The 20324-nt window shown below is 33.5% G+C and overlaps 1 protein-coding gene across 1 annotated transcript in view; it reads right to left on the reverse strand.

Moving 5' to 3' along the window:
- Window positions 1-20206, reverse strand: part of LOC141831892 (uncharacterized) — a 31674-nt gene extending 11468 nt beyond the window's left edge. Inside the window, exons 1-20 of the mRNA XM_074719313.1 lie at window positions 19996-20206; window positions 17121-17219; window positions 16600-16751; window positions 14918-14990; window positions 14204-14326; window positions 10159-10267; window positions 8963-9042; window positions 8644-8725; window positions 6911-7050; window positions 6704-6814; window positions 6505-6621; window positions 6303-6392; window positions 5432-5485; window positions 5196-5270; window positions 4901-4976; window positions 4612-4711; window positions 2855-2924; window positions 2203-2276; window positions 1671-1780; window positions 701-702 (exon numbers count right to left, since the gene is read on the reverse strand). Of these exons, the coding sequence (XP_074575414.1) occupies window positions 701-702; window positions 1671-1780; window positions 2203-2276; window positions 2855-2924; window positions 4612-4711; window positions 4901-4976; window positions 5196-5270; window positions 5432-5485; window positions 6303-6392; window positions 6505-6621; window positions 6704-6814; window positions 6911-7050; window positions 8644-8725; window positions 8963-9042; window positions 10159-10267; window positions 14204-14326; window positions 14918-14990; window positions 16600-16751; window positions 17121-17219; window positions 19996-20121 (1863 nt within the window). The 5' untranslated portion in view covers window positions 20122-20206. The remainder of the gene's footprint in view (window positions 1-700; window positions 703-1670; window positions 1781-2202; window positions 2277-2854; window positions 2925-4611; window positions 4712-4900; window positions 4977-5195; window positions 5271-5431; window positions 5486-6302; window positions 6393-6504; window positions 6622-6703; window positions 6815-6910; window positions 7051-8643; window positions 8726-8962; window positions 9043-10158; window positions 10268-14203; window positions 14327-14917; window positions 14991-16599; window positions 16752-17120; window positions 17220-19995) is intronic.
- Window positions 20207-20324: the final 118 nt, after the last annotated feature.

Raw genomic sequence — 20324 nt, forward strand, 5'->3', positions numbered from 1 at the left:
CAAATTTTGTTCGTTCTACAATAGGAGCCCCCATTTTAGAAAGCACAAAAACAACAAGACACGAAATCCACATCTCGGACCCTGATCCAGTCTCCTAAAGTAACACATACCACATATACTAAATAGCACAGTGGTGATGATAAAAAAACAACCATGACAATCACTGTTATTATTGATGATGATTAAAAAAATCCATCACAAGAGTCATCATCACTGTAATTTGTACCAAATTTCCCTGTTTTTGGTGTTTATTCAATTTTCTCAAGTATTTTATTATGTGATTGTGTTGGATCTCTCAAGTCCTGAGTAAGAGAAAATTTTGAACCATCATGATTTGGTTGACTTTATGATCAGAGTGTTATCTATTTAGGGGTATGCAAATGCATTGTGTCATTCGGATACATTCTTATCAATATTCATGCATCTTGTCACAATTCTCATACTGCATGCATCCGTCACTTTTATATAATTATATCTGAGTATGGAGTTACTCGTTATTTATCGCTGAGTTTGTTATTTACTTGTTTCCATTGACCTATGAAGAAACCTGTTCTTCTGTGTGTGTTGTGGAACTGTCCCTTAAGTGAGATGGCCTCTCATATAGGGTAAAGCAGCTTCTAGGGTATGACAGTATTTTTTTTGTCTATTTTTTTGTATTTTAGCATAGTCAAAAGGCTACAATTACATAATTTTAGTTGACTACTTGTGTAGTGATTATGTTGTGACTAGCTATGAATATGTATTTCATCGTTCTAAAGGGCATGGCAAATTCAGGGTGCAAGAAAATTTTGCCAATTACTAAGAATTCTACAGTTGGCAATAGGGGGTGCGAGTGACCATCTCTTAAGATTGTAAAAAATAACTGATAAAACTCTTAGCCAACTATTATTCACTAACAAAATTCTTAGTCAACTATGATTGGCATTGTATATGTTCCTAAAGTTATTAAAAGGTCAATTATTATTCACTGACAAAATTCTTAGTCAAGTATGATTGGCATTGTATATGTTCCTCAAGTTGTTAAAAAAAGTCCCATAATAATGGTAATTGGTTTAGCACAAGTTCTTGGATTCCCATTTGGTTCAAACCAAACCAATTGAATCAAACCAAGATTTTCTTTTGTTTATTTTTTTAATATTGAAGACCCAAACTAAACCAACATGTTAACTGAATTGCAACTGAATCAAAATTATTAGTTTAGTTCAGTTGAATCGAATTTGCAATTAAATAGCATGTTTTTTTTATTTGAATATTGAATTATAACTTCTTATGGGCCAAAATTTTTATTCTAAAAAATAATATGTTAAATTAAGTTGTCATGCGGTGTCTTTTTCACAATAAAATTTAAAAAACCTTGAGTTATTTGAAATAAGACTCCATGATAAATATACTTTTATTATTTGAAAACAAAATTTTGGTTTTCCAATAATATGCTTCAATTAATCCAAAAGAAAGTAAATGATTTGGTAAAGAATAAAACCAAACCAAATTTTCTATTTGGTTCTGATCAGTTTTTCAGTTTGAACGGCCTAACACATCCCTACTAGTACTTCTGATGTTTCAGAAATGCAAGTTGATGATCCACTGATTATTTCCAACAAATTACAAAGATATTAAAACAAGGGTTAAGCAATCCTATAATCAAGGTAAAATAGATTAGAGAAAAGTACCAGAGCTACTATTTGAAGTTGCCAGAACTGGCACTGTAGTAGCATTTGCCGATGTAAGGGAACCATGTTCAGAGGCTTTTCCCTTTGATGTTAAGGAACTCATAGCCCATCTGCATAAGTTTGTTCAAAATGAATGTCTCGATAGAAGAATACTTGAATACCAGCAAGAAATATATGATTGATCTAATAAACATCAAATGCAGGTGCACATGTTACTTCATGCATGCCTCCTGATAATAGAAATTGATCATTGTACAAGCAATAATGAGAATCAGGATAAGAATGGTGGTAAGATTGATCTGCATGATCATCAGGCAGATTACTGAATAGTATGATGCTTCTCCAATTATGTTGTATGGTAGTATAACAAAATGAGAAAAATGTATTTCAATCAGAAGGCAACTTCCAAATACCTCAAAATGAAAAATATGGAACCTTATAGCACATCTTGTTCAAGCAATCAGTTATTATTTTAATAAATAGACAAGAAAACAGTCGTGACCTTAGAGAAAGTCTAGGACCAATAACTCACCCCAGTAAACTAGAATTGCCGCTCACTGAAGGTATTCCAGAAAGTCCACTCTCATTTGTATCCCCTGTGACAAGCTACAGAAAAGAAAAGACAGCTTAAAGCTGAAGTTTAACATTAATACAAAGGAACAGGTTATCACTAAACATTAGCTCATCATGCCCGCTGATGCATAAAAAAGTCCGACAATAGTAAATTACATGCAGGGAAATATGCAACTTTGGAAATAAATAGTAGGATGCAAATAGTGAAAAGCAATCCATGCCATGATCCTCCCTCGTGTAAGAAACACCCAATGCACATGGAAAACAGATCCATGTACCAAGAATGTGCCTGTGACAGATACATAAATCATTACCAAGTACAAACCTAAGCCAGATTTTATTTGTACATATCGTGTAGAAGAATTAAGAGAAAGGATGTTCATGCAAGTGAGACAGTTTAGCAATTTATCAATCATTTTATGCTTGCTGCTTATCATATTTTGACTGTAAAACTTGATCAACCGCATCATGTATCAACTGGACCAACTAGGTATGTTGTGACTGTATTGTTTGAAACATTTATTTTAAAGATAAGCCACCTAACATTTGCAACAGATTCATGAAAACCAAAAGAAGCAAATTTTAAGAGCATTTTGTCCACCTGCACATACCTTTTCATGATGTTGTTTTGCAATAAGCATAAACTGATCAATAGCTTCAAATGCTTTTGTCCTCACCTCGCTGAAGCAAACAAAACAATTAAGTGAAATTAAATTTTTAAGGTAATCAGATTTCATTCATAGAATTACAATTATGAAGAAAGGGTCTTCTTTCTGTGTATTTTCCTGTTAAAAATCATCTCTATGGAAGATACTGTACAATAGTAGTGGACATAAAAAGAAAACAATTTCATCTATTAATTTCATGTTTGTCAAGCAAATTTGAAACAAGACATATACAGAGAGGAACAAGTGAGCATAGTTGAATTAATAAGAAATCAGTGCAAAATACAAATTCAAAATCTTGCAGGTCAAAAATGTGGAACAAGCTGTTTCAAGTGTCATATAGTTTTTGTTATAAAAAGTAGTTAAGCTTTCATGTATTTTCAGCAGTTGGTGAACATTTTTGCATTTAAGGATTTTTGTTGTTGTAAAAATGACACTAAACAGTAAACATATCAATAATTGGAGCAGACTGAGGCATATCTTTTCCCTGGATCTTAAAAGAATCAACCAGTGTTAATAGTAACAGAGAAAGCTTCAAGATCAAAGGCAAGGAATTTGTTTTCCAACAACTATCCTCAACTTTTTAATCATGACTAGAATATACTTGTTAGGTTGACCTAATGACCACTTATCCCATAAACTAGAACTTTTGAAAGAAAAAAAAAATCAATCTACATATTTATAGCCTCAAGAGCAGCTACCCAAGGAGGGGCCTATTAATCAACAATTCCTAAAGAGGATACCCAAGTTGAGTTTTTCCCAAACAAGGCACCCTCCCCCACTTAATGGACGAAAATACCTTCAACTTCTTCCTCCTCTTTCTGTTCCTTCCTGCTCCTACCAATCCTCTTCTTCCTCCTTGCTTCTGTCACTCTTATCATCAATAATGTTCTTCGAACCATCATAGTCTCTTTACTACCAACAGAGGATTTTGAGACATAGAGGGAAACTGAGAGCTGGCAGGAGTTGAAGCAGTTGAAGATGAGTTGGAATGAAAGAAGACAAGGTGGCAATGGCAGCAGATGCAGCAACAGGAAGGACAAAGAGGAGGAAGAAGATGAGGGTATTTTCGTCCATTAGTAGGAGTCATCATAGAATAAATTCTGTAGCCTCAATCTCCCTCGTGTGGGAGGGAAAAGTGGACTTGAATGGATCAAGCTCTACAAGTAATAAATCAACTTAATTCCACATATACTAGGATTCACATACAGAATCTCTTGCTCAGATATAGTACTAAAATTGACTAGGTGACAACTCATCCAAAATCCTGAGTTATTAGGAACTTAATCAAATTTATACATTCTAAACAATACCAAGTAGCATTTATGAATATTACACCCATAATGATTTAGTTAAATATAAAAGATGTACCATGAGTATAATGATGATCATGTTAGTGATTAAGGATCTGTAGTTGGAAGACGATGAGTCAGTCATACGCTTCATGTTTCAGGTATGGCTGATATAACTTTAAACTTATTTTCAGACCAATACACTAGCACATATTGTCCTATTTTCATGCAATTTGCCTTCTATCAATCTCATGATATTGTTCTTTGAGAAACTAGAATATATAATAATATATGTTTCTCATAATTGGACGTAGTACCAAAGTGACCAATGAACACGTGAACAAACAAATTGAGTTCATGCGCATGGCAAAGAACATGGAAATCAACTAGAAATGGTATTAATGAGCTCACCCATCCGGATCAATTGTCAGAACAACCAGATTAGGAAGGATACGTGTGGCAATCTCTGTCATGTCATAGTATTGAACAGTTGCATTCAAAGCCATAATTCCTGTCACACATAACCAAGTATAAGATTGTATATGAACAAATTATGGCTCTGTAACTTGCAAATGCATCTATCTCCAGGGTTAATTAGCATATTAATCTGGTAAAAACAGCCGATGAATTCTAGAATAACTAAGAAAAAATGATACTAAGACAGATACAGAGACATAAACCTCTGTAAAAATTCACATGCCTGCAGCTCGAGCTGGAGAAAAAGTATCCCTCAAAGCACGAACAGTAAATGCATTAATTAGCACTCTCTTTCTTGTCTGCATTAAGCATGACATTTTTTTAGTGCCCATTGTTAACGAACCTATAAGCACATGAAATCGCAAATAGTTGCTGCTATATAAACTTATTAGCATAAAAGTGATTCTAAAACTCTGAAGTTATTTTCATTTAAATAGTATGTGATGCATTTTGTCATGGTATTAAGTGACAACCAAACAATAACTGGTTAAAAGCAAATAAAAAAGGTCAGGACAAACCGCATCATTTAGGTAGCTAGCAATATTTCCCAGCAGGATTGTAGTATTTGTTCGAATAGCAGGTTCTTCATCCACCTGCCAACAAGATTGTCCATGTAGTTAATCCAGATTATCAAGCAAAAAAATCTCCAACTGAACATGATTTGCCATGATGATATATGTGCAAGAAAATATAATTCTACATCCTAAAAACAAAATCAAAGATTGCTTTAACTTAAAGACAAACTCAAACATACCTGTAATTTGGACAGATACTTCAACAAAGATCCTGACATAGTACGCTGAGACAACTGCAATGAGATTAATGATTTAAAGGTTAGGAACAATCAAACTGTCAAACAGGTAGGACAAACATGAAACTGTCTTTGTATTTTTATGCAGCAAATTTTGCCACTAGAAAAATGAAAACACCATATTATAAAGTGAACACTGAAAAAGGGGTCCAATTTCTGATAGACATTTTATACAACACAGGGAGCAAGTATGCCAAATTAATTTCTTTGGAGAGCATAAATTAGCAACCACACACATGTAGTAGAAACATCAAGCCAGAAGCATATGTGCATCCATTAGAAGATTAACTTGTTTCAATTTCCGGTACTTGACAAGGCACTGACACAATAGCTGGACAAATAACTTAGGAAATATTACTATCACTTTTTCTTTTGTCTCATAGTCTGATCATCTCCAATCTTAAGCCATACTTCAGTAAGATACCAACCTAAACAGAGCACTCCTTGCTAAGATTATGCAGATCTAGATGATACCTACGTGTGAGTAGATTAAACTTAGGTGAGGTGTCAATCAACGTTAGCAGCATGCCAGACTATGCCCACAAAAGATATTCACCAGTCTGCTGACCATGAAAAATAAGATTATCCTTAATACAGTATGCCTTATTAGGGGAGAGTTTTCATATCTAAGTCAAAATATTAGTTATGAAAGAAAAAGAATCTGAAGTAAACAGTACTAAGTACTACAAGGAAAAACAACATATGAAACTATAGCATGCAAGAATATGATATCGTATGCAAGAACTTAGTAGATCCAACTTTCAGAGATTACAAAAAAAAATTTTAGGGGTTGAAGGATAACTTCCATCCACACCTTTGGCGCTAAAACTAGCATGGACTTCAATGTCAATTCACGTAGGAACGCAGAAGTATCAGCAAAACCATTTGCAACATGAGGAAAAACCTGTAAAGTACAACCACAATTAATTAGCATATACTGACAGTTTAGAACATTGCTTTCCATTAGAAGAATTCAAAATTTTCTGTGATATGTAACATTGATATTGGAAACACACTTGCTCATCAACAATCTGTGAGGACAATGACTCTCCAAATTGATCTACATGTTGCAGAAGCGCAACTCGAATGGCTCTATCATTTGAAGAGAACAGCTTCACAATGGTTGGTAATACCTGCATAATAGTAGAAATTTAACAATCTATTTTAATTAGAGAATGATGGTGAAATCAAAAAAAAAGAAATTGGCATATTGACCTTCATATTGAACTCTTCAGCGGAAAGCCATGAACCCATTTTCAGCAATGCAGTTAAGGCAGGAGCAGCAGCTGAACCAAATTCCAAGGCAGAAGACAACAATGGAAGCAACTAGTGTAGACAATCAAAAGACAAGGTTAACCTTTTGCAGGCATCATAAGGTTAGTTAATGTAAAATGAACAAATGAGATTGCAGAATTCAGGAACCTTCTTCAACACAATCTGGCGAGGAAGCTGTTCAGCTAGGTTTGGAAGCTTACGGAAAAAAGAATCTTTCTCAACACTGTCTTTTAAGTTTAGAATCTCCATGAATTGAATAGTCTCCACCAACTTATTATGAAAATATTCTAACAAGGAATAATTATTGGGTCAGACTTTGTTTCCTTTTCCCTTTTAAAGAGAAAGGCCTTAAATAACATCTAACAGAGCTCATAATACAATGAATAAGTGAAGTGTTGAAATAACAGATTCTACAAGTGAAGATTGTCGTTAGCAATAATAAAAATATAAAGGTGTATTCCTGTGGATGACAATAGTTAGTTTTTCCCTACAGATCCCATGAAAGTTGCACAGTTTCCAAAATGTCATTACCTCATTATTGGGGTTGATGATTGCAACTTCTGCAAATTAGCCCCTGAAACAGATAAGTATGCAATCCAAGTCCTTGCCTATGGCTTACATAACAACCTTCTAAATTGAAAGATTTTTTTAGAAGACTTTGTTAGCATGCCGAATTTAGGGAAACAACCTCATCTAATTGATATGCACATACATGATACTAGAACGAGCATCTACAAAATATATTCATTTACTATTAAAAAGGTACACTTCAACAACTCTGCTCCTATTAAAAAGGTACACAAAGAATATGAAAGAATACGTGGAGTATCTAATTTTTTTAGCCAACTATCTATATTTTTATATATATTTTTCAAGCTCTTGCTGACACAGTGGTTTACCCAAAACAATTTCTTGCCAATCATGTTTTATTAATTTATATTTCATAATTTATTGTAGACAATGAGTTTTAAAATTAAACAAAAATATATCTACAATCACTAGTAAATCTATAATGTCCAAAAAGTCTAATTGAATAATACACGTTCACATCACTAGTAAATCTATGTCCTATAATAGGTCTAAGAATTTTCAAAAATTACCATATTTCATACTAGAAAGTCAAACATGTTTATCAAATATAATGAAAAATGAAATAAGAAACTGTCAAAAATAAAAAATATATTCAAATTTTTATCGGCCAGACTATTAGTAATTTTTCACTTTTCATCATTTTTATCTTTCCTGCAAATTGTTTTCCTCCAAAAACACAATTTCTTGGCAACCAATTTCAAAATATTCATTTTTATTTGAACAAGGTTAGTGTTTAAGCGCTAAAATTCTTCATACGGAGACACTGATATGAGATTTTAGAAAGTATAAAACAATATAACCTAGTTCATTATTGTATACAATGTTATCTATTTTAAAACGAATATGGTTAGATAGTAAATGAAAATTTTGGTTGGCAGGAAAATTTTTGGAAAAACATTGCAAGAAAAAGAAGTTAAACAGAACATGACAAAGAAAATTTCAAATACCATAAAAATTAGCAGTTAACACTGTAAGACATGTTACATAAAGTACATGTTACACAACTTACACTATAAAAAATGTCAAATATTCTAGGCAGATTTGAATAAATTACAGCACAAGTGTCACAGAGAGGGAAGGATGAGAGATTAATAAGAAAGAGGCCTAACCTGTAGATGTTCATATCTAGCAAATACAAAAACTATATTTTGGTGATTCTATGTTTTTCAAGGAGTAGTAAAACTGAATCTCTCTAATATGGAAACTTCTATTTAAGCACTGAATTTTAGATTATAGTAGATGTTAATCCTAAAAGACAAAAGGTCATAAAGACTAGAAAAGGATCTCACCACTGTTGTCAATAAGCTTTGATGGATTCAATCTGCGAGATGGTGTGGAACTCAAAAGCCTCTGGTAATCTGGAAGGAGAGACTTCACGAAAAACAAAAATTACACATGTCATTGTACTCTTTCAATAGAAGCTTAACATTTAAATATAAAGAACAACAAATAACCTTTTCTAGTTGGTTACTAAGCCTCCATCCATACAAAAATATAATAGATTGTAAGTAAAAGATTAAACAATCATCATTTTCAAAATGACAATGCAGCAATTAGTTTGTTTAAGAAGGAACAAGCATAAAGAGAATGCAACTTATCGATGCTAACCTTTGGAATGAAAGAGGTGTTTCGAAGTTCCTCTGTTTTGGATAATTTTGTGCCAGAAAAAATCTCATAAATCAAACACCCTGGAAAAGGGATGATAAGTTATCATACCAAAATTCCACAGAGCTAATCAAACTCAAATCAAATGCAGATCCACAGAATATGCACTAACATAGACCATTGCAACTGGAACTTCACACACTTAAATATCTGACAAGCATTAACGAAATCATATCAGTATTTCCCAAGTGAAAACATGCATTGATACTATAATCATCAACTAGATGGTGTTTCAACTTAGGGCACTTTAACCAATGTAATTAACATGGTTTGCTGGCGATAGGGTGAGGAGCAGTAGACAGTCAGGATACAACAAAGATTGCAGTTTCACTCATGGATCATAAGCATCACGCTAGAATGCAACCTACAGGGATGTCAACACAATCACATCAATCGAGTAGTAATCAAGCCTTGTCTTCAATTTACATTAACTTTTGACATTGCATGTGTGCAACCAATTCATTCACATGCTAAACTAAACCTTCTAAATTTTACAATTAACTCGAACAGGCAATCCTAGAACCTGGAATATTATTATCCAGACTTCTTCATTTTTTGAATTTCAAAATGCTAGCAATTATAAAGATGTGAAAGTATTTTGAATCTACAGTCACCATAGGCGGATGCAATAGGTATACTTAGATGCATGTGATTCATCAGCTATCAGCTTCGTTTATCCAGCCTTCTATCATGATTCTACTTCAAACTAAATCAAAGTGGGTAGATCCTTTTAGCTTCCATAACCTGAGATCTTAAGATCAGACATCCTCACGTTTGCCGGTGGCAACTAAATTAAGGCTTTTAGGTATAACTTTAAATATATGATTTAGTACGTGGTATAATTGCCATCAATTAAGAACAGATGCAAGCTAGTTTGTATCAATAAAATGAATGATGTCTGCTCATGGCTAGATGTCCAAGGGTAATACTCTGCATACTGTTGCATTCTCATGCATTATGCTAATGAGTCCATACTTCATTAATGGTAGTAGATAAAAACAGCTTTGTGGAGATAGTTCTCAGAAAAAAAAAAATTTCTTTCAAGGAAAGACCCATATTTATATATGTGCATCAATAAACATCATTTAGCATGCACAGGAAAAAGAATTGATATGCTTTTAACTGAAGGCTTTACTCACCCAATCCCCATGAGTCGATAGCCCAAGTAGGTGACTTCCTAATATTTTGCCAATCTGATTTTGCAAACTCCATTGACTTGTACTGTGATCCAACCAGCCACTCATATTGCTGCATTGCAAGGATGAGAAGTATGAAATACCACACTTAACTATAATTATATAGGAGCAGAGAAATACCATTAAGGAAAATAATGCAGAAAAATATGATTTTAAATGCATTATTTTTGTATAAACATATATATGAGAAATCCCTGATTCCATATGATGACTGACACATAATGAAGAAATATCTGTAGTATTTGTGTAGTGAAAAATTAGAAGTAAACATGCTTTACCCAAACATCATTTCTTATCAGAAAAACATGGACTGTATAATATATCACGTGATGACCATTTATTATCTGATGCAATACCTCATAATTGTGGCCTGGGAAAGCAGATGACACATAATAGTTGAAAGATCTTTTCAAAAGGAAGCACAAATTATCAAGATAGGGCTACATGTTTCCATAGAAAAAAAATTGCATATGGGAAAGTGAGCTTGTGACACCAAACAGATTCTTTGGGTTCCAACAGCAAAGCTAAAATTGACTCCCCCAAGGCTTCTGTCTCACCACTTAGGTATTACATTCATCATCGAAAGATCTGCCCATGATTCCTAGGTCTCATCTGTTTGATGAAGTTCTTCTTGAAGGGTGAAGATTCCTCTTGGAGGGTGACAATGATGCAATAAATATATTCCTATTAAAATAGATTTATCATATAACATAAATCAGTTCATAGTCTAAATTTTCATTTTATTTCTACTTGTAAAATTTAAATAATTTTTACTTTTGTTATTTCTATCTTCTAGCAAACCTAGTAAACTGCATATGAATCTTATGAGAACTGATACCAAATTATTGTAAACCTACAAAGGAAATTCTCCTTCATTGGTATCATAATTCAATGGATACTTTTTTTTCTCAAAATATTCTCCTCTCTCAGAGATCGCCAACATAGGTAAGGATGGCAATTTGATCCACTCTGGTGAACACCCATGTAAGCCCCGTCTTGCCCTACTGCATTTACCCCACTTGGATGCAAGAGATCTAATGAATATAATATTTTATGAGTTGTTCTATTGTATGTGGATTATGTTTCAGTACTTGAACCTGCTTTGAACAAGTAGGCTAGGGCAGAATGAGGAAGATGAATTTACTTCATAATCTGTATTGTTGACTTTTTATGCCAATGGGAAAGATAATTTAAACCACTGCCTACCCTTTTCCTAGACTGATGCCTTATCTTAATCACAATAGCCTAACCTAATCACCTTCGTTGTTGACAAACACATTCTAGCAATTCTAGCAAACCTAGTGAATCATAACATTGAATCATCAATAAAGTTTAATTTCTACAATTTTCTCCTCTTGCTCTGAGATAGTTGATTGAAGCACGTGATATTCACTTGTGTTGAGTCAAGTGGTATAAGGATCAAGTTCAAGAGTAGTCGCAATTTGTTTGTGCTTAATTAATTTTTTAAAAACAAAAAATAATATTTTAGGCTGGAGTCTCCAAGAATCATAACTCAGGTCAGGCTGACCTAGGGTATTTGTTTGGTTGACCTAGATGCCTAAATAGAGCCATTGGAGCTTCATTTAAAGGCTTGCTTGTTGGATCTTTTAGCACTAATGCTTCAAAGAACACGTCACTAATTTCCTCAATTATACACAAGTGCCAAAAGTAACACCAAGGAACTTCAAAAGTAAAAGTTACTGTCTCATCCTTATTTTTGAAAGTTCTCTCGATAATACTCTTTTAACTTAGGATTAAATCTTTATCTATGGGGTATGGCGTGAGACAGAAAGGATTTTTCTTATATATATCTTCTTGAGAATGTATTTGCTTCTAGAGGGAATCTAGAAACAATGAATTTAGATTGTACCATATATTAGAAGATCTCCAGAAATGACACAAACTTGAGCAAAATGACCTAGGTAGGTCACTGAAAGCAAATAGGAACTTGGTGGTCTGCTTGGGTAGAAGTGATTTAGCTTGAGGCTTTTTATCTAGGACGAACTCTAGAGTAAAGGATTGACTTGAGTAAGAAAAAGGACTCCAGTTTGGGTCATTTTCACCAAGTGCTTATTAGTAGCTCGTCATTGTGAAGGGGCACTAGAAATATATCATATACTTGTAGAGCTTTACCTTATTATCTCATTTAAAGGGTTGGTTTAACTAATTATCAAAGGTAATGCAAAGGGCACATCATAGGTTATGGAATAGTCATAGGTTGTGGAATAAGGAGATTCCTTACTACATTACATTATCATATTAGTGTGTACTTATTTACTTTTTTTTGTTACTGTTGCTTTACCTTATATCATATACATGTAGGAGATTCCGAACTACATTACATTATCATATTAGTGTGTACTTATTTACTTTTTTTTGTTACTGTTGCTTTACCTTATATCATATACATGTAGAGCTTTACCTTATTATCACATTTAAAGGGTTGGTTTAACTAATTATCAAAGGTAATGCAAAGGGCACGTCATAGGTTATGGAATAGTCATAGGTCGTGGAATAAGGAGATTCCAAACTACATTACATTATCATATTAGTGGTACTTATTTACTTTTTTTTGTTACTGTTGCTTATATCACATTTCAATATTGATCACAATGACACACTTTGTTCGCACTTTGTATTTAACATTATATAGTTGCGTTTTGCTAGAAAAATCAAAAGAAAGGTGTATCATCTATTCACCCCCTATAGGCAAGTTGATGCAGATTAAATAGCACAAACTTCCAGAAGCTATAACTTTTGACTCAGGTATCAGAATGAGACACGGTCGGTTGCTAATCGAAGTTCTTTCACCTTTATTCGGTACTGAGTGGAACCCATACCGATCCATTGTCGGGCCCATTAGAAATCGTTTAGTGTCTTTTCGGAGACTCCGAACATATGTTTTACTATTTATAGTAATTTCCTATCTTTAGGGTTTGAGGGTATTTTTGACTTTTGAAAGTTAGGGTTTTGTTTTGGGTCTATTTAAACACATGTTTAAGGATTTTAAGACAGTTTTCGATTAATACTATTTACAACAATGTTGTTTTCTTCCCCAAACACAAGTTTAGTTGTCTATTTCCTGATATTCTTCGGTAGAATCAACAAGTTGTAGAAGATTGCTTCCGGTATTCATGCGTGAATCAACAGAGTCAATAGTTTCTGCTACGTCACAAGTCATTTGATCCTACACTAATGACGTACCAGTTCAGTTATCTTGTTCTCTTATGTTCATGTGGTAGTTTAGATCTGATAATTAGGAACTCAGAATAAGATGAATCATATGTTTAGCAATTCATGAAATAGAAAGATAATTAACAGTTCTTCTGGGGTTAAGTCCTGAATAACATCAAAAGTTCCTTGAACTCAGGCATTAGGTTAGAACCATAGGTGTCAACTTTTATCTCCTGGATTACTGATACTAACATCACTCTTGAACTTCTCCATCTCAAACTGACTATGTACAGATGAAGAGATTCCTTCAATAGTATAGTTAATGTAATTTATGGTCTGGGATTTGTTGTAGTTTGGTTTAGTTTAGCAGGATTTAACTTTGATATTGCCTAGAAATTGGCAAGTGTGGCCTTTAACATTTTTGTGTCTTTTGCTTCAAAAACCAATTCCCAGACAAAGAGCACTTAGTGTAATCTACAGGGAATAGATGGCATTATATACCAATTGGTGTGAAACCTCACACATCAAAAGCCAAAAAAACAGACCTAAATCTGTCTCGCATCAGATGGATCCTATTTGCAAATAAACTTTGTGAATACTTCGATTTGTATAACAACAAAATTATCCACCTAAAATCACTTTTCTTGTGAAAATGGTTTGTTGACTATAATAAGAAGAAATATGCTAAAAGCATGTTGCAGACATGTCTTTTCAAGTTTGTACGAATTTAGCATGTCACAAGATCAACTAATAATTTATTCACTAAAGAAAGTCATCTGAAATAGAATCTAGTGAAAAGCTAGAATTAGAATACCAGCATTGCACTGTTAGAAACTTCACTGTTCCCATCAAATTCTGATAGCACATCAAAGGCATGTAGCTTCCAGTCTAACGTTGGAGTCACCACAACACTGGCCAAGCACACATTACCATGAACCTGGAATCAAATAAGTACCAAGAATCATTAGCATCATGTTACTTCAATGTCAAAGTTCCATGAAGGAAAGTAATTTTACATGACACAAGGATTAGTGCACCAGAAATTTGAATAGCAATTTTCCTACTCATCCTAGATTGGTTCATAATGAAGAATCTGTCTGCAAAGTCAATGGAGTACTCAATAAAAACTTCTTTTTCTAGGGAAAAAATTGACAACCAAGCATAAAAATAAATGATAAAAAAAAACTATTATTCTTTACCACACACAATGGTGTCTTTAAGTTTTGACAAACTTTCTATATTTATGAACAATAGCTCATAATCCATAGCAAGAAGATAAACATGACAAATACAAATAATTAACAGCTACATTTTTCCTTGGTAACAAAGACAGGACTGAAATATCTTGTAAAATATTATATGAAGCAAACCTCTAAACCATAAACATGGAGAAAGTTACATTAAGAAAGTAGAGGCATGATCAATTATAGCAGTTTTTAGGTCAGGAAACAATAGAACTATATGTCTTGAGCATCAAAATAAAAGTTGGATTGAATTTTTTGGGTCTAAGAGGTAAGAGATTACTTACAAGCTTACAATCATTATTTAGAAAGCTCACAGCTTTAGATATCTGATGTAGACCCCATGCAAAATATTCATCCCTGCATGAAAAGACTCTCAGGTGAAATGGGAAGAAAATCAACATATTTTGGAAAAAAAAAAACACACAAAATTCAATGGCATCAAATTTGAAGTTTAGTATTCAGAAAACAAAAATTCAGATGGCCAAACTCACTTGAAAAGGTAAGAAATCATAGTCTCTTAAACTTTATTTTTATAAATCTCATGCCTTATAATGGATCAAAACTCAAACAAGTAAATCCATTTCAGCTATGGAAAGGAAAATCAACCTTTTCTAATGCATCTCAGTTTCAATTTGTTCTCAGTTGTAGCCCAGATATGTTGGCCCGTATCAATACATGATATTGTTTGGAACTAATTTCACTCTGTGAATATATTTTTTGCAAGAAGTTACAGTTTATGCATTCTTATATAACATGTCGAAAGGTGACCAGCAGGTTCTAGTTAGATGAGTTGAATGGATTAGAGTGAATGGTGTAATCTGTAAACGACAAAGAAAGACCAAAAGAACTCTAGCTAATATAAATAATTGATTTCAACTTTATTTGTAATATACCTCGTAGCTTAATGGAGGATAAGATTCATATATCAGAAGGGGCAGACACAGCTTGATAGCAATTGTGAATGCATTCTAATAGTCAACATCTTACTCAAATCAACCCAGGTTTCAGCTCTCTTACACAAGAAACATATCTCTCCATAATTTCCATCAATAAGAGTATAACATAAAAATCTTGTATTTTTGTTTACCATACAAGATTCCAAGATCAAATGGAACTTATGATCAGCTAGTCACACTTGTCTTTTCATAAGAAGTCTAAAACATAAAAGATTTCAAAACTGATCTTGAAGATGTTGTATAGATTACAAATGAAAACTAAACATGCTTATTTCAATTTGAAACTGTTGCAAACTAACATATGTTTAGTTTTTCTTTGTAGCTTAACAACATGGTTTCTTCATTCCTAACAAATATTTACTAATTTTCTCTTTATAAAGTTTCAATGGGAGTTGTAATTCACGCTTGAAAATGCAAGATTATATTTATGTTCTTGGTCATAATTTTTATAACTTAATAACACGCAAAATATATAATTTTGGCACAATAATATTCTATGTTCATATTACTTTACTAACAAATTCATCTATGTTTTTACCATCAATTTATATAATGAAGAATCGTTAGAATCATATTACTAATTCTCAGAATTTTGTATTTTATTTGTATCTATGGGTGGAACCAAGTTGGTTCATCTTGGATTTTGAAAAACAAATCCAACTTAAATTGATTTAAGTTAAAATAAAAAATAACCATCATTACTAAGAAAATGTTCAAACCAAAATTCACTTTCAATTTTTCTTGATTCAAGTAATTGATACAAGTATGTGGCAAAATAATGTGGACCTTATTGAACATGCATTATCAGGTCATTGTCAAAAAGAATAAAGTTGCTTTAAGTTGGTCATGGACCTTATCAGGTTATCAGAAGAAAATATTGTCAAAAAAAGGGAGTTGCCCACCAGCAAAATGAGTATGGTGGCAGAACCTAAATGAGTAAATTTTCATAAATATTTCATTACCACAACAGCATTTTCATGTAAATGTAATCCATCAGAAAGTTCACTTACCTTTGTGTGCCACTTAAATTTAATTCCTTGATCTTTTCTGAGAGTGGCATGACTGGTTCTGTCACAATGTAAATAGTATGTTTCATAGTAGATCCATCTGAAACCTCAGCCTCAGTGCTGTGTAGGAAAGACAGGATATTTGGATGCCTAACCTGGAACAAAACGCATAAACTTACTTTCCAACTAAAAATCGAATGCATGCAACATAGCACATGAAAGATGAATATGGAGAACATGATATTGATACATTCATGTGGGCATGCCAGGAATGTAAAAAATATAATCCAATCAAATTAAAATCGCAAACATGATGTGATGAATTGCAGCAGAGTAATTTTCACCAAAACAAGATTATGCAAATAGGGAAAATTAATCCAAGTGAAAAGGAGAAGTTTTAGAAAAGGAAATAAGAATTCCTGTCCTTTATACATAAGAAAAGTGAAACATATTGTATCATTCTGATCAAAAGAAAAGGACTCACAACTGAAATCGACAAGTGGAAGCTCAATATAAGTGCATACCGTCCGCAAGCGCTTAACACCATTACGACCTGCTATCAAGTGACCATCTTGACTGCTGCTTCCTGAAAGAATAAATATCGATACAGCCGATCCATCTTCCTGGAAGCGCAATCAGCAAAGCTATGAGTCAATAAAGCTAGAAGGAAAAAGTGACAAATTGTAGGATGAAACATAAATACTACAACAACATAAACTGAAAACAAACAGTTTACAGAGAATGTCTTGATGGTTTCCTATGGCCTATGCTAATTAAACAGGAGCCATGGAGGTAAGAATCAACACTGCATGCCCAATTTGATTTGTGATCTCTAAAAATAGTTAAAATGACAGCATTGCAGTACTCAAAATGCAAAGTTTTACTAGCCTAAAAACCTTGCAAACTTATGCAACTTCAGTTAGTCTTTAGTACACAATCCACGAATGCAGGGTTGGGAAAGGCCTGCATAGGCATAGCCTTATCCTTTAAAGCAATTAGCCAAGAGGTTTGCCTTTGACTTGGGTATATCTTTTGTGCTAGTGATGTAGTAATCAGTGGTGCTAAATATAAGCACATAATGTGGATTAGCTTATCGTGATTTAAATTATAAAAACCAGAATGCATGAGTAAAGAGCAAGTTTGTTAACTGTCATTGATAAGATTCTCATATACTCCATGTACCCACATTAATATGTTCTAGATTTTTCATCAATCAAGAGGTAGAGTGCTCCTAGTCTACTCGTATGCTGAAAGATGGAAACGAGCAAGGATTTAAAAAGCATACGCAGGTCATATGCAAACATATATACCAGTATATATACAGCCCGTCAAAAAAATATACATTTTATATTAACTAATATTGACAAAAAAAAGTGTAATATTATATACAAAAAATGTATTAAGTTTCCATATAAATTGTAATATATCAAACTAATCGACAAGCAATTCGTATAAAAGAAGTTTACATTTATAATGTAAAATATCAATTAATTAACCTTAGCAATCCACATTTCCATATTAACATTTTCACAATGAACTAAGCAATCCATATAACATAAAAACAAAATCTAGTTAAATGTGTTTTAGTCAACACTAGCAATTGATGCAATAACTTCTTGTTAGTTTTGATCAAATCAATAGTAACTTGGACTTTAACTTACTAGAGATTAGTTTGGAGTGTATAATCTTTATGCCTCCAATTCATTATCTGTCCTCCATAAGGTTCATTTGTCTTGTTTCTATACCCAATTGCATAATGAAGCAAACCTCATATTGGGATAATTTAAGTGATATGCAGTACCTAGTCCTCATTTTACAAGCTTATGCAGTTGTACAAGTGACATATGTGGATGCTTTTCAACACAGTGCTAATGAGTTTGAGATTCCAAGTAACTTTTGTTTCAAGAATCTTGGAATATCAAGTTACAAAGACTAGTCTTGATTGTTCTGACATCATAGAAAAGGACAGCCTAGTATACAAAGCTCCTGTCAATGCGGGATCCTGGGGAAGGATCTATTGTACGCAGTCTTACCCTGCTTTGTTCTGACATCATAAACACTAAAAATGATCAGCCACAAATATAATATATATATATATATGTATGTGTGTGTGTGTGTCATAAAATGATGCTCCCTTAATCATAATAAATAGATATAAACATACTGATCTTTTTAATTATAGAACAGATACAATTTATCTGTAACTTCAATAATTCATTGTCAATTTTACAATGAAGACCTTCAATAATTCATGTAGTTGATCTCCACTAATACCGTTTTTAAATACACTTGCTAACTTAAACAACTGTCCTATCTCATCTGAATCCAGTTGCAAGTCCTCATGATTTCCATCAAAAACTATTTATGGTTCATAGACTTCCCATTCATAAACTTCCTCCATGCTTAACATGGTGCTCCTTAACTCTCAAGCATTCTAACACAAGAAACTTGTTGCTATATCAGCCTCAGGAAACATTTTTCCCAATCTACTATGTACCCTACAGCAACATAAACATGATCCAATCAACCAAACAGCAAATGTAGATCAAATTTGGCAAGCTGTCTCCAAGCTTAATCTCATTGTCAGTATTAAACCCAATAATCGATACTTTATACCATCTAGGGTGCCATAGGAAAGGCCAAACGTAACATGTTTAGCTTTTCTCCAAAACCATAACAGGATGCAATTTTCTACGTAGGAGTTCAAAGACTAAACAAGAAGCTAAAGCATCCAATTGGATGGATGCAAATGGAAAGGTTTTGCTTTAACACGTATCTGGGAAGTGAATAATGAACATTGACTGATAAAAAAAATAATAATTTTTGCAACACTGATAAATCTGTTACATGTGTAATTTTTCTCTCTCTTCTAAATACTATTTCGTTTTTCTCCAATTGTTACGACTGTTTACTCAAATAATCCAGACCGGGTCTCTCAATACACCACAAAGCTGACAAGAATTGGCATCAAGTCATATACTCGTTTGCTAAACTTACTCTAAAATTGTTAGTTAGTCCTTAGTACAAAAGATTAGCCATCTATTTAGATTTGGACATTAATATACTGTTTCAAAAGTGGAAGTACGAGAGAGACGAAGAAAAGAAAAAAAAAAACACCCGTCTAATTAGGACAATGATCTACTCCGTTAAATTCACCCAAAGCGCTAAACCTAACGGGAAAAAAGAAATAATATAACATGTTATTCCAGAAAATAATTGATCAATCAATTTTACCATTCCTACCACTATCAGATCGTAGCCAAACTGTTTCCAATTCGACGACGAAGGCAAATAAACAACAGGAACAGGTAAACGGTACTCGAGATAGAAATTTGACAAGTAGAGATCGACAAGATCAAATATCAGAATAGCTATGCTCGAGAACAAAAAAGTGGAAACCTTGGAAGTGCCGCGGGAGTGAGTCCAGGAGCCCCAAGAGGAGTGGTAGGGCTCGCCGATGTTGTAGGGAAGATCCTTGATGCCTGTCCCAGATCCGCCCACTACTCCCTTCAAAAACTTGAACATCCTCCTCCTCCTCCTCCTCCTCCTCCTCCTCTCTCCTCGATTGAGACTCGGACGGGAAAAACGAAGAAGGGCAGCGACTCGCGAGATCTGACTCTGGGTGGAGAACGAGATCGAAACTTCACCGAGCGGACAGTGACAGAATTTCCTTATTTCCCAATTTCGACAAAATTGCTTGTTAGTCCTTGCTATTCAGTATTTTTACA

The sequence above is a fragment of the Curcuma longa genome, chromosome 1, assembly GCF_044706935.1.
Source record: "Curcuma longa cultivar G26 ecotype Majalengka, Jawa Barat chromosome 1, ITB_CL_G26_1.1, whole genome shotgun sequence".
Taxonomy (NCBI): Eukaryota; Viridiplantae; Streptophyta; class Magnoliopsida; order Zingiberales; family Zingiberaceae; genus Curcuma; species Curcuma longa.